The 13850-nt window shown below is 35.8% G+C and overlaps 2 protein-coding genes across 3 annotated transcripts in view; one reads left to right on the top strand and one right to left on the bottom strand.

Moving 5' to 3' along the window:
* Positions 1-10335, top strand: part of LOC107725898 (small subunit processome component 20 homolog) — a 30151-nt gene extending 19816 nt beyond the window's left edge. Inside the window, 22 exon segments of the mRNA XM_016535316.1 lie at positions 245-401; positions 1375-1473; positions 1553-1720; positions 1796-1962; positions 2048-2180; positions 3402-3518; positions 3627-3797; positions 3883-4011; positions 5039-5149; positions 5246-5325; positions 5421-5490; positions 6503-6600; positions 6602-6683; positions 6765-6896; positions 6983-7115; positions 7210-7397; positions 7483-7554; positions 8229-8492; positions 8664-8737; positions 8739-8792; positions 9736-9880; positions 10058-10335. Of these exon segments, the coding sequence (XP_016390802.1) occupies positions 245-401; positions 1375-1473; positions 1553-1720; positions 1796-1962; positions 2048-2180; positions 3402-3518; positions 3627-3797; positions 3883-4011; positions 5039-5149; positions 5246-5325; positions 5421-5490; positions 6503-6600; positions 6602-6683; positions 6765-6896; positions 6983-7115; positions 7210-7397; positions 7483-7554; positions 8229-8492; positions 8664-8737; positions 8739-8792; positions 9736-9880; positions 10058-10213 (2800 nt within the window). The 3' untranslated portion in view covers positions 10214-10335.
* Positions 10336-10365: 30 nt separating this feature from the next.
* The window catches only part of LOC107726019 (ADP-ribosylation factor-like protein 1), a 5327-nt gene continuing 1842 nt past the window's right edge, over positions 10366-13850 (bottom strand). Inside the window, exons 1-6 of one of the 2 annotated variants that reach the window (XM_016535478.1) lie at positions 12069-12309; positions 11562-11699; positions 11400-11481; positions 11208-11319; positions 10879-11057; positions 10366-10796 (exon numbers count right to left, since the gene is read on the bottom strand). In XM_016535478.1, coding sequence (XP_016390964.1) covers positions 10766-10796; positions 10879-11057; positions 11208-11319; positions 11400-11481; positions 11562-11699; positions 12069-12072 — 546 coding nt within the window. In that variant the 5' untranslated portion in view covers positions 12073-12309 and the 3' untranslated portion in view covers positions 10366-10765. Of the gene's footprint in view, positions 10797-10878; positions 11058-11207; positions 11320-11399; positions 11482-11561; positions 11700-12068; positions 12310-13850 lie in introns of those variants that run through there. The other variant, XM_016535479.1, reaches the window with a different exon arrangement.

Here is a 13850-nt window from a genome sequence, read left to right as displayed (position 1 = left end):
TTCAGCTCATGAAGTCTCTGCCAAAGGAGGTCATGGAAGCCAACTTGCCTGGGTATATTTGCTAATTTTCTTAATATAAGTTTCTGTTTGAGTGTGGGAGAGATTGATCACCAGTTGTGCTGCAAATATTCCAGCTGTTCTTTAATTTTGAGTGTTCATCAGTGCAACAGTTGGGTAAATGGTGCAGCATTTTCAGTTAACATCAGAACGTGACGCTATGCTCAGTTTGATGTTTATATTACAGCATCTTCCTGAAAGTGTGTGTCCACCTGAGGAGCCGTTTCCAGGAGATCCGTGATGTTGCTCGAAACACTTTGGTGAAGATCATAGAGACGCTTGGGCATCAATATCTTCATTATCTGCTCAGCGAGATGCAGGCAGTCTTAGTGAAGGGGTATCAGGTAAAATATAGTCTTTATTAGCACGCGAGTGTATGATGCAAGAAAAGAGTATTTCATAAATGATAAGTGTCACTGATGAATATGGTTAAATAGGAGAAAATTAAAAAATCTAAATCAAAACACATTAGTAATGTAATCTTTGTATATGTGATGTTGGTTTCATACAGTTTGGAAATATAAATATATACCATTTTGTATACGTTGTGCATAAAAAAAAAGATATAAATTTAAGGTAAAAATAATAAAATATTCCTCTAACACTTTAAAAACACTTTAAATGCACTTGAGTGTGCATATTTAAAAGGGTCAGGAACTGCTTTTCAAGATCAAGAGAATTTTGGTTTCTCAGTTCATGTCCCCTTTAGTCATTATTTTATCATAAAAGGTTTTCAAAGATATTTTTCAAGATACAACTGTATACGTTTTATAAATGAATTATATTTAATCTTAAACATCTTATTTTGTTTTATTTTTGATTAACTAAAACTGGCTCTCGCCATTAATATAGCATAGAAACTGACATGGCATTAAAAAGAAAAGAAAAAAGTATTATATTTAAAAAAATATATTATTTTTTTTTTAAATTGAAGTTCTGTTGGGGTTACTCGATTTTGCATGATAGAACTTTGTCATAAAAATAAAAATATCTAAAATATTTATTTAAAAAAAATACTGTAATGCTTTTTGCCAGACAAAATTAATAATAATGTAATTTTAATTTTAATAAAATGTAGTAATATTTGAAAACAAAACAGCATTTTATTAAATACGAGATTATGCCATAATTACTATACTTATGGCAAGGATTTTTGGCCTGCAAAACAAAATTGATATGCAAAATATCAAAATGAATCTGAAATTAGAAATGAATGCTGCTCATAGAAGATTTATGTTTTTTTCTGTTTGAATTGAATTTGTATTGTCTTTTTGAATAACTCGAAAGACTTGGACCAACCGTATAATTTTCTTTCAGGTCCATGTTTTGACTTTCACCGTGTACCATTTGCTCTCTGTTCTAAAACCATCCTTGACTGGAGGGGATCTCGACCCATGCATGGACATGCTCATCGCGGTAAATGGCACATATATTTTCAATAATAATTTCAAACAATCATGCCCTTTTATCCACTAACTCTCCGCACCCTTCGCAGATCTTTAACAACGAGTTATTTGGAGCTGTAGCTGAGGAGAAGGACATCAAAGGAATCGTTTCCAAAGTGATGGAGGCCCGTCACAGCAAGAGCTCCGACTCGTATGAGCTTCTCGGCCAGTTCTGCGGTCAGGAGCGCGTCATTCACCTCATCCTGCCACTCAAAGAGGTGAATAACCAAAGCGCTGCATCTACAAGAGGCTCACGATTTCTCAAGAGACTAATCTGGTCTTCCTCTTTCTAGATACTTGAGAACACAGCCAGTCTGAAGGTGTCGAGGCGAGTGCATGCTGTGCTCAGGAGGATTGTGGCGGGACTTTTGCTCAATCAGAGCATGAGCCCTCAGTCCATCCTACTGCTCAGCCACGGACTCGTCAGTGAGAGTCTGCCGCTCATTACCAGCAAAAACAGGTATGTCACACACACTCAGGGATGCATAAGAACTGGTTTAATCAGATCTAATTTGAACAATTTCACATCCCATATTCACCCAGAGAGAAGCACCTCCAGATCCTCGCCTGCCTCCGCCAAGCTGTTTACTGCTGCCAGCCACTCCTAAGAGAGGAGGAGCGAAAGCCGCCATCAGCAGCAGAACAAACATGCACATCCTGGTGGAAACGGGGCTCAGTGTAAGAAAATAATGCATTGGTTTTTGATTGACAGCTGGGAGAGTAAATGAGGTTCAATCTCAAGCAGAAATGATTCAAATCACACTCCATCAGCATTTAGGCAATTGTACATCAGTCTGAATTAAATCGTTTGCTAAATGGCAAGCAACCAATTTAGATTGTGTTGTGAATTTATTTTGACTGTTGTCTGTAAAATGTATAAATGTCTGTGACGGATATCTTTTATGCTCATTATGGATGCATTTATTTGACCAAAAATACAATTTATTACAATTTAAAGTAACTGTTTTCTATTTTTCATGTTTTTAAAATGTCATTTGTTCCTGTGATGCAAAGCTGAATTTTCAGCGTCATTACTCGTCTTCAGTGTTACATGTTACTTCAGAATTCATTCCAATATGCAAATTTTTTGCTCAAGAAACATCTCTTATCAATATTGAAAAGTTGTGCTGCTTAGAGGAGCGAAAGCCGCCATCAGCAGCAGAACAAACATGCACATCCTGGTGGAAACGGGGCTCAGTGTAAGAAAATAATGCATTGGTTTTTGATTGACAGCTGGGAGAGTAAATGAGGTTCAATCTCAAGCAGAAATGATTCAAATCACACTCCATCAGCATTTAGGCAATTGTACATCAGTCTGAATTAAATCGTTTGCTAAATGGCAAGCAACCAATTTAGATTGTGTTGTGAATTTATTTTGACTGTTGTCTGTAAAATGTATAAATGTCTGTGACGGATATCTTTTATGCTCATTATGGATGCATTTATTTGACCAAAAATACAATTTATTACAATTTAAAGTAACTGTTTTCTATTTTTAATGTTTTTAAAATGTCATTTGTTCCTGTGATGCAAAGCTGAATTTTCAGCGTCATTACTCCAGTCTTCAGTGTTACATGTTACTTCAGAATTCATTCCAATATGCAAATTTTTTGCTCAAGAAACATCTCTTATCAATATTGAAAAGTTGTGCTGCTTAGTATTTTTGTGTAAACTGATACATTTGTTTTCAGGATTAGTTGATGAATAGAAAGTTCAAAAGGACAGCATTTATTTGAAATTTAAATCTTTTGTGGCATTTTAAAAGTCTTTACCGTCATATTATATCAATTTAATGCATCCTTGCTCAAAAGTATTCATTACACACTTTGAAAACCACTTAATATTTCACAAATATTTTGATGCCATATCACTTTAACCACCAAAATCGCTCTTCCCCAGTTGCTTCACTGTTGTCTGAAGAGTTCAAAGATCAACTCGTCTGTCCCGTCAGTAAAGGAGATGCTGGATCCTTTCGTATCTCTCCTCCTGGACTGTCTTAACTCCATGCATGTGAAGGTCTGTCCTGCCTATGTTTAATTCATGTGTTTTATTGTGCATGATTGCAGCAGTTTCTTTACATACATGTAATTGCATGCATACAGCAAGCTGTCTTGTGCACATCAGGTGATTACCGAGGCTCTGCAGGCCTTCATCTGGATCCTGAAGTTTCCTCTGCCGGCGGTGGAGCAGAATTACGATCAGCTGACCAAGCAGCTCTTTGTCCTGCTGAAGGACTACGCTAAAGCCGGAGCCGGCCGTGGAGAGAACTTCCACCTGGTTCAGAACTGCTTTAAGGTGCGAGAGACCCTGACCACTATCTCATGTTCTCGTTTTGAAGTCTAAATGTGAATAATCCAGCATGACATGTTCTGTTTTATAGGCCATTTCTGTTTTGGTGAAGAGCATGAGAAAACCTGTAACAGAAACACAGCTGCAAGTGCTTCTGGGATATGCTGAGGAGGATATTTATGATCGCTTGCGGCAAGCCACCGCATTCGGCCTCCTGAGGGTAACTTAACCTACTCATCTAGACTGACTTGATCATCTGAGATACTTGCTTGTCAGATGAGGCATATTCTAACACTTTATAGTGAATGCACTTTTTACTAGTTATGCTCATGGTTATTATTGTTAACTAAAAACAAAATCATTAAAATGTCTTACTTGAAATAAAATAAACATCAACTGAAGTAAAATATAAAAACACTTAAATTATTTAAGCTAATTGCCAATCTAACTGAAACTAAAACCATAAAAAACATGCCTATTCCTAGAAATAAAATGAAATTTAACTGAAATAAAATATAAAACAAAAGTTTTAAGGCAGCATTTCTCATTTTCATTTAGTTTAACTTGATGTGATGAAATTAATAAGACTAAATGATTAAAAAAAGTTTATATTATAAAAATAGGTATTATATTATATTATAAAAATGATTAAAAACTATATAGGCATATCAAAAAACTCAAGCATGGCGAAAACACAACTAAATTATTACATTTTAATAAAAATTTAAAAAAGTAAAACATTAATAAAAACTGTAATAGTGTCTCAATGATATTAAAATACCAATTTTTGTTTCATTTTTGCCATTTTTTTTTGTTTTAAGTTGAAGTACTAAAATAACTACAACTAAATGAACTAAAGCTAAAAAATAACATTTAATAAAAACTACGTAGAAAATACATACTTTAAAAACAAACTAATAGTAATGACAAAAACACAACAAAATTATTAAAACTTTAGCCGAAATTAAATGGAAACTGACAATGTAAAAATAACATTAGAATTCAAAATAATGAATTATAATAGTCTATCAATGATACTAAGATAGCACTGGTTATGCTCTGCTATTAGTATGTGATTGGCTTGATAGAGTAAAATTTATGTGAGTAAAATTGATGTGAGCTCTTTTTTTCAGTGAGTCAGACTGATGATTCATTAGTGAATCAGTGTTAATCAAAAAGGTTTTTAGAAATCCTCCTCCAGTAATCATGGCAGCATCATGGAAATGAATGGTTTGTTTGTCTTGCAGGCGATTCTCTCCAGGAAGCTGGTTGTGCCGGAGATGGAGGATGTTATGAAAAAAGTAGCCAAGTTTGCCATCGACGGGTCAAACGAACAGGTCCGCATGCGCTGCAGACAGGTCAGTCAGGATACTGCAGTCTTCATCATCATCATCCAGGTTTATGCATGTCAGGACTATCATCAGACTAATATCTGTCCTCTGCTATGACCGCAGATCTATCTGAAGTACCTGATGGACTATCCACTGGGCAAGAAACTCAGGAAACATTTTGACTTCATAGTTGCTCAGCTTACGTAAGTTTAGAGCAGCTGATTATTAACAGGCAGATGTGAATTATTTCCTTCATGTCAGGCAAATTCAAATATTTGTTTTCTGATTCTCTTCTCAGTTATGAATATGACACTGGGAGACAGTCTGCCCTGGAGCTGATGGCTTTCATTTTCCAGAAATTTCCTCAGGTACTGTAACAAAAACAGTCCGAAATGGTCATGCAATACTAATATTAACATTGTAGTATCAATGAGATACTATTGTAGTTTTTAGTAATATTTTAAATTAATTTGTATATTTTCTGTTTTCATTTCTAATTTTGATTTAGAGTTAAAAAAAAAAAAAATATATATATATATATAGTTTTTATTAATTTTTATTTCGTTTTTTAGTAGTAGTTTAACTGCAATTAAAAATGTTGCCTTGCCAACTAGACAATTGTTATTGTTACAAAATATTTTATTTCAGTTAAAATGTATATTATTTCAAGGACTACACGAAAATGAAAAGCGTTGCCTTGCCAAAATGTTTTACATATATATTTTCTTTAAATTAAAATTAGGGCTGTCAAATCAATTAATTGTGATTAATCACATCCAAAATAAAAGTTTGTGTTTACACGATATGTGGTGTGTACTGTGTATATATGTATATATAAATACACACATACATGTTCAAGAAATATACCTAATATATATTTATAACATATTTAGAACATAAATAATATATATTTCCCAAATATATACGTGTGTGTATTTATATACAGTACACACATATCATGCAAACACAAACTTTTATTTTGGATGCAATTAATTGAGATTAACTGATTTGACAGCCCTAGTTAAAATGTATTTTATTTCATTTACATTTATTCATTTAGTAGACGCTTTTATCCAAAGCGACTTACAATTGGGGAACAAGGAACCAGAATGTTTTTAATGTTTTATAATGAACACTGCATACATTCATGTGCATTCCTTATTGTGCAGAGCAAGTTATTTTGAAGAAAAAAAAAGATCAAAAACTTGGTTTGCCTCTGGAACGATTTTCTTATTCAGTTAATGGCTTAAATCCCACTTTATTGTTCAACAAAAAAATTCCTGAATATTCAGTTTGACTTGGAAATGCTTTACATTATGCAGATTATTCTATACTTGGTGTTTATAATACAGTAAGATAATTATGTGTTTTTGTTCACAGGCTCTATTGCATGAGTACTGCGGTTTGTTTTTTGTGCCTTTGTCGTTGGCCATGTTGAACGATGATTCTGCAACCTGTAAGAAAATGACAGCTCTGGCCAACAAGTCTGCTGAGTCAGCTGGATTTGCAGCATCAAAATTCCATGTTTAACCTGGTTAACACCTGGCTTACGGGCGAGAAGGTGAGTAGGAAAACTAAAAGGTGAAAAAGTCTGCTTAAAATGTGTTTTGGTCATAACAGTTTGGGGTTTGGGCTTTTGTAGGTGGTTCTGAGGCGACTTGGAGCTCAGGTTTGTGGGCTGTTTGTGGAATTTGAAGGGGAAAAGTTCAACCGGAGACTGGACGTCCTGATACCTCTCATTGAGAAAGAGATCCATGCTTCCAACTTTGAGGATGTGAGTGCAGAGTTTTATAGTATGTAGACTTATTTTGCATGTTTGAGTCTCTTTGCATTGATAATGGCTATGATATTATTGATCAGATTGAGGAAGAGGAGGATGAGAAGGCTGCAGACAGACTGCTCTTCTGTTACCTCACGCTCGTCGTCAAACTCATCAAAGAATGCAGCTTTTTGGAGCTCCACAAACCCGCAGACCTGCTCAACAGCATCTGGAGTATGAACACGTACAGATAAATCGAGTCAGTGTATTAATAAACCTGCACTTATGAACCTGAGATGCTTCATGTTCTCTCTCTCGCTCTCTCCAGGTCATATTGATTCCCATCTGCGTTACCCTCATTGCTGGAACTGGCTGACGGCGTCTCAGATCTTTGGTTTGCTGTTTGCTGCTCGTAAACCAGAGGAGCTCTTGGCCTTATGGAGCTCCCAGGAGAACATGAGTAAAACCCCGCAGCCTATGGCCCCTGCTTTTCTCATAGACAACCTGTCTCAGAAGGCAAGAGCCCTGAGAAGCTGCACTTAAAACGCTCATTTCATGAAGACAGACTGAATTAATGAATGTTTTGTTTCGAAACCGTTAGATGAGAGAGCTGGTCCTGTCCTTCTGTTACCAACTGCAGTCCAAGTTCTTGGATATTTCCGCTGGAGAGCAGGTAGGAAATAATAAACATTTTCAAAAAGTGTGTTTGTTGTGTAATTATATATTAATAATAATTTAAGTATATTATGTAATTATTTTTAATTATAAAAAACATCAGAAATTTGTATTTGTCTTATTTAATTTGTTTTCTAGACTTTCTAGGTGGCTTTTCATATTTAATAGTATAAATTATATTAATATATTATTTACTTGTATAAATTATATTTCAATTATTTAATCAGAAATGATTCAAATAAATGACATTTTATTTGTTTGTTTGTTTTTTGTCACCAAAAACTCTACATGGAAAGAAAAAACTAAATTAAATTAATTTTAAAAAAATTGGGGGAAAAATTTTACAAAAATCTTATTTTTTTTGATTAACACAAAAATCATGATTTATTTTATTTAAGTCGTTGATGCACAGTATATCTCAGTATACCTTTATAAACTGTATTGATTGTATTCATTATTTTCCTATTTGATTTTCTAGACTTTCTTTGTTACACAAATGTCTAAATGTTTGATTTGAAACTATTTTTGATTTTAAACTAAACTATTTTTTAAAATGTAAAAATGTATCAAATGTAAAAAATGTTTTAACTTTATTGTAATATTTCAGTTTTCATTGTACTTTTCTTGCCAAGTTAATATTATGTTAACTTCCTGTTGTTTTGTTCTGATCAGGTGGTGAAGAACTTGCTTTATGTGGCCAAAGTGATCTACCTCATCTCACCAGAGTCTGATACCACAAATCCAGCTGAAGAACAGGAGGGTGAGGAGAAAGAAACGACGGATAACATGGAGGAGAACGAAGGGGAGGAAGATAAGAAGCAGGAGCTTGAGGAGCAACAGAATGAGAACAGGCCTCCGTCTCTCCTCTGGGTGATGAAGAAGCTTTCATTACTGGCCAAAAGAGAAGCAGCAGACACGCCGAAAGTGCCTTTGAAGGTGGGTGTGAAATCAGTCTTTCTGTTTATGCTTGACTTCTCTGAATGATACAGATGGATCGCTGGTAGGAATGTCCTCTAAATATGAGGATCTTCTCCAGCTCAGGGATGCGAGTTAAGCAAAGGTTTGCAAAGTTAAACAAGTTTTTCTGTTACTGTTTTCTTTTTTTAGAGAACTTGTGTTTTTAAGTTCTTGGGAGCCATAGCTGTGGATCTCGGAAAAGATCGACTTGGGCCGTATCTGACCAATCATCGCTCCTCTCTACAGAGAGCTGGACAGCACATATGCAGACCAAGGTCAGTTCACACCGTCCTTACAGTAGAAACAGAAAAACCCTACATGGAATGAAGAGTTTTGTCATCTGGGAAAAAACGACGACGCACAATTGGGAAAAATAAATAAATCTATAACCTTGACTAAAATGTATTTCAGTTCAAATATATATATATTTATTTTAGGTTGTTGATGCACAGTATATCTCAGTCGGATTAACTTTATAACCTCTAAATGATCAAAACTTGAAAAACCTGCTGTGCACAGTATACTACAGGCCTTCTGTCATTTGATTGATAGTTTATACTTGTCAGCAAAAGGCCTTCATTGCATTCAAAAGGCCTTTTAGCATAATTGTAGAAATATCAACCTTCAGGTCGTACGACACGTGTCTTTTTGTTGTGAAATCTTTACTGATTTTGTATGAAGTAAACATATTAACAACTTTTATATTGTTAGTAGAATAGTAGAAGACGAACATTTACTGGACTTAAACAACTTAGGTTTATTTGATTATACATACTTTTTTAGAAAAATCATGTTAAACTATAGAGCTTTGATCCTAAATCTATGCATTAAAATATTATATTACTAAGACATTAGTCTTTAAGCTCTAAGCTATGATTTATGTCATAAAGATCAAAATTTCATCTTATATTTTGCCCATATAAGTCAGCGACTGCATCAAATTTCTCAAAACAAATGTTCCTTCTGGAGTGTGAGCTCTGTATTCTCACTATATCATACAATATGTGCCATAAAAGTCAAACATGATACAGACTTATTTCATGGGTTTTTACAGGGTTAAGCTGCTTTAGATTCCATGTAGCAAAAACGCTGACATTTCTGAAAGCAAAATAGAAATTAAAACTAAATTAGAATGTCACAACTAAATGCATATTGTGACAATCTCAATCATTGACGATGTGGGTGAAACTGACATTTCATTGATCTTTTGCTCTTGTTTCAGACCCCACACTAAGAATCTGGCTCAGGAGTTGATCGAGTTGTTGAAGAAGCTGGTGGGTCTGGAGCGATTCTCTCTGGCTTTTGCCGCAGTGCAGAAAGAAGCCGCTCAGAGACGAGCTTCACGCAAGAAAGCCAAAGCCATACAGGTAAAACATGTTTCTAAATGCTGCTCAAATCAAGCTGCTTAAGTGTGTAATTTGTTGTTCTTCTAGGCTTCAGAGACAACTATAAAGAAACCATTTGTTTGTTAATTTCCAGGTTACACATCTTTATAACAAAAGTACAAATTAAATGGTAATTCTATTCATGATTTCCCTTGACAGGCTGTTGTAAATCCTGACATTGCTGCCAGAAAGAAGGTAAAGAAGCAGTTAAAGAAAAACGAGGCCAAAAAGCAGAAAATCGCATTTGTGCGTACAGGACATAAAGCAAAGAAACATAAAAGCACGTCACTGAAAGACTTGGCTATAATCAGCTGATTCATTTTGCTGCTGTTTGCTAAATAATACATCGCCACATGTGCACATGGCAGTTGAGAGGGTCTGTGTCAGTATATGGATTTTTGCAACTTGTGCAATGTTTTTAAATTTAAAAAAAAAAGTGCAAAAACAGCCCCAGCCATTTTTATGTTATGCCATATGTGTCGACTGCATATTTATTTCACAGCCACGTGTGCGCCTGTACACGTGCAAATATAAATATGCCATTAGTCTTAAATATCTACCCACATAATATCAAACTGAGCTGCAGTGATTATTCCGAAACTAGGCTAAATTTAAAAAGCAGACATTTCTGAAATTACAAATGTAGTGAATACAGTTTACCAAAAACACAGGCATCAGTAGAGACGAGAAGCAAAAAGGGAGAGTTCATTCGTGGAGAGTCCGTTCAATGCCGCTCAACGTTTCTGTACTAACCGGGAAAAGAGGACGGTCTTCACACAATAGGAAGAACGCAGTCATTGGTCCAAAGGACACCCAATAATAAGTCTCTGAAGTTCCTATTTACAAGATGTTTCGGCGCTTTTGCATTTACTGCCGGCTCTTCAGCGACTCAACCAACCTGAAATGTGGACGAACAGGAGGTATTAGTAAATACAATGCAAACAATTTGTATTCAAACTGTCAAAAAGTAAAACTCTTACCATTCCATTGCCTCATCCAGGCCTGTGCCTTTAGTAGCAGACGTCTTGAAGATCTGCCACTTCCTATCTTTGAGCGCAGGTAAACCGAGAGCGTTAGCCACTTCGGTTGGCGTCATGGCCTGTCCCATGTCCTGCTTGTTTGCAAACACCACCAGAATGGCTTTCTTCAGCTCCTCCTCCTGAAAGACAGGACCGATGACTAAACTCTTTGAAATACAGGTACTTTATTGGCATCTTTGGCTTCATGAAGAGCCTTTAACATCCATTCCACAAAGGGAAACACAGCATAACAATGGAAAGTTACGCAACAGAAACCACATCTGACCAACCTCTAACATGGCCACCAGCTCAGATTTGGAGATGCCCATTCGGTCACGGTCACTGCTGTCCACCACGTAAATCACTGCGTCTGTGTTGGAGTAATAACACCGCCAATACGGCCTGTGGAAGACGGAGATTAAATCTTTAGCTCGATTTCTTTCTTAATCAGTGTAATACAAAGCAAATTGAAAACGTCTTGCCTGATACTCGTCTGTCCACCGAGGTCCCACACTTGAAACTTCAAGTTCTTGTATGTCACAGTTTCCACATTAAAACCAATTGCTGTGTTCGAAAAATAGCAAATTAGCTCCCACTACATCTCATGTGTAAAGTTGTGTACATAAATCATCATAAACACGTACTAGGAATCGTGGTCACCACTTCTCCCACTTGAAGTCTGTACAATATGGTAGTTTTTCCAGCTCCATCCAAACCTAAAATGAGGATTCTCATCTCTCTGGTGCCAAACAGGCCCGAGAAGAGGCTGGAAAAGAAGCCCCCTGTAAAAACAATAGAATTATATGAAATTATTGAACAGAAAATGGTGAACTAATGCCATTTTAGATCAGTATCTCTCAGAATCATAGTACATGTATGTCGCTTACAGGAATCACACCCAAACACATTCGAATAAAACACTACATTAATTATGAAAAGAGTCAAACATGTTTTAAAACCGAGCTTTTCAATAACATGGGTTATTCTGATATCTGCTATGCTAGCAAACAAACTAGCGTCACCAGGCGAACCAATGCGTGATGAGCAAACTTCCCTTTGTAAGCACACAGAAAAGCGTTCGTATTAATCGCATTTTAAAATGAACTGTCCATTATATCCAACAACATATATCTTATTTAACGCAGACGTACCCATTCTGGATGAAATACTTTAGTAGCGCTGTCTTTCTGATGGCAGACCCGTGGAAACACTTCCGTGCTCGAGCTGCTGAATGACGTGTCACACATACACACCGCGCGCACATTCGACACTCTTCTAAGCGAATCTGCTTCTGTCTGTAAAAACTTCAAATATCTTGAGTTTTTATTATTATTATTATTAACAATACCAGAAAGATTCACCTAAACGTTAGAACAAGAACATGTGGGGGATACAATAAAAATTTAAATATAATTATTCAAGTAAAAAAAATAATAAAAAAATAAATCATAACCATACAAGTTATTACTTATTTATTAATTGTTCTATAAGATTGTATGTGTTTAAATCTTTTCTATTGGAGGAGATTCTGTGACATGACGAGTAAAGCAAAAGTAAATGAGAAGTGAATATTTTACAATTAGGTTTAAAATGAAGGCATGGTGTTTTGTGAGTGTGGAATTTTCCCATCATACAAATAAAGTCCAGGGCATCCTCTATTTCTAGTAAACTTCCAGAGTTTGGTCTGAGAAGGAGATTTTAACATTATAATTCTAAATATTTGCTTATTTTTCATGTTTTTCAATCTGGTTATATTTATTTAATTGTGCCTAGACAATTGTGACTATTTATTTATTTATTTATTTTTTATGTGTGTAAAAGTGTTTATTTCTTAAAATAAAACAGTACCAAATGGAGGTGGTTGAGTGGTTGGAGCTTATGACCTCTACCCAACAGTTGTGGTTTTTCCCTTAAAAAAAAAAGAGAAAAAAAGAAGGTAAAAGCATTGGCTCATATCATCCCTTTTTAAGGGATAGGGCTCACCTTATAAAGTTAAAGGGATAGTTCACCCGAAAATGAAAATTCTGTCATTAATTACTCACCCTCATGTCGTTCCAAACCCGTAAGACCTTCATTCATCTTCAGAACACTAATTAAGATATTTTTGATGAAATCCGAGGGAAACGCAGTAAGTACATCGGTAAAACAGTCCATGTGACATCAGGGGTTCAACCGCAATTTTATGAAGCGATGAGAATACTTTTTGTGTGCAAAGAAAACAAAAATATGGACTTCATTCAACAATTCTTCTCCCCCGAGTCACCCTCTGCCTCCATTATGAAGAGTACCACCACACATGAGGCTCTCTTTTCTTCATCTCTCCCATCGTGGCTATCTTACCATCCCAGGTATGTTTGCCAGTCTGTCCATGGCTTTCATGGCTGCAGCCAGTCTGTTTTACTACCCCAGAGTCCTCCACTTTTGCCATCCTGCTCCATTATTTGGTAGTCCACTGTTGTCAAAGCTCTTTTCCCGTGGAGTGACCACCACACACCGAGGTAGGATTCAAAGCCGTGTTTTTATCATAGTCTTGTCTACAACCTACGTGTGTTTAGCCACTAGTGCCATCATGGCTTTCAATTCAACTGCTGCCTTTTGGGCCGTTTTGTTGTATATAACATTAGCAATTTATCATAAGCAATAGTGGGATTTGAACTCAGTTCTCCATGATTAAAATGCAGTGCTTTATCACCTGAGCTACAGAGCCTGAAGGATTGAGGTTAGTTTAGATGGGGTTTCATTGAGAACTGTGTTGTATATAAATAGAAAGTTCTGCAATTGCTGGGTTTGAACCCAGATTGTCACATATGATAGACACGTGATTATCCACTGAACCACAGAGGTTGTGATATGTGGTGGTGCTTTGGATTTGGTTCTGTGGCATTACCTATAATAACTATAAAGTTTAAGTATTACTTGGATTTGAACTCTGG

The sequence above is a fragment of the Sinocyclocheilus rhinocerous genome, unplaced genomic scaffold (assembly GCF_001515625.1).
Source record: "Sinocyclocheilus rhinocerous isolate Xijiao unplaced genomic scaffold, SAMN03320098_v1.1 scaffold395, whole genome shotgun sequence".
In the NCBI taxonomy this organism is placed as follows: Eukaryota; Metazoa; Chordata; class Actinopteri; order Cypriniformes; family Cyprinidae; genus Sinocyclocheilus; species Sinocyclocheilus rhinocerous.
The sequence above is the reverse complement of the archived record's forward strand: the minus strand, read 5'-3'. Positions and strand labels throughout refer to the sequence as shown.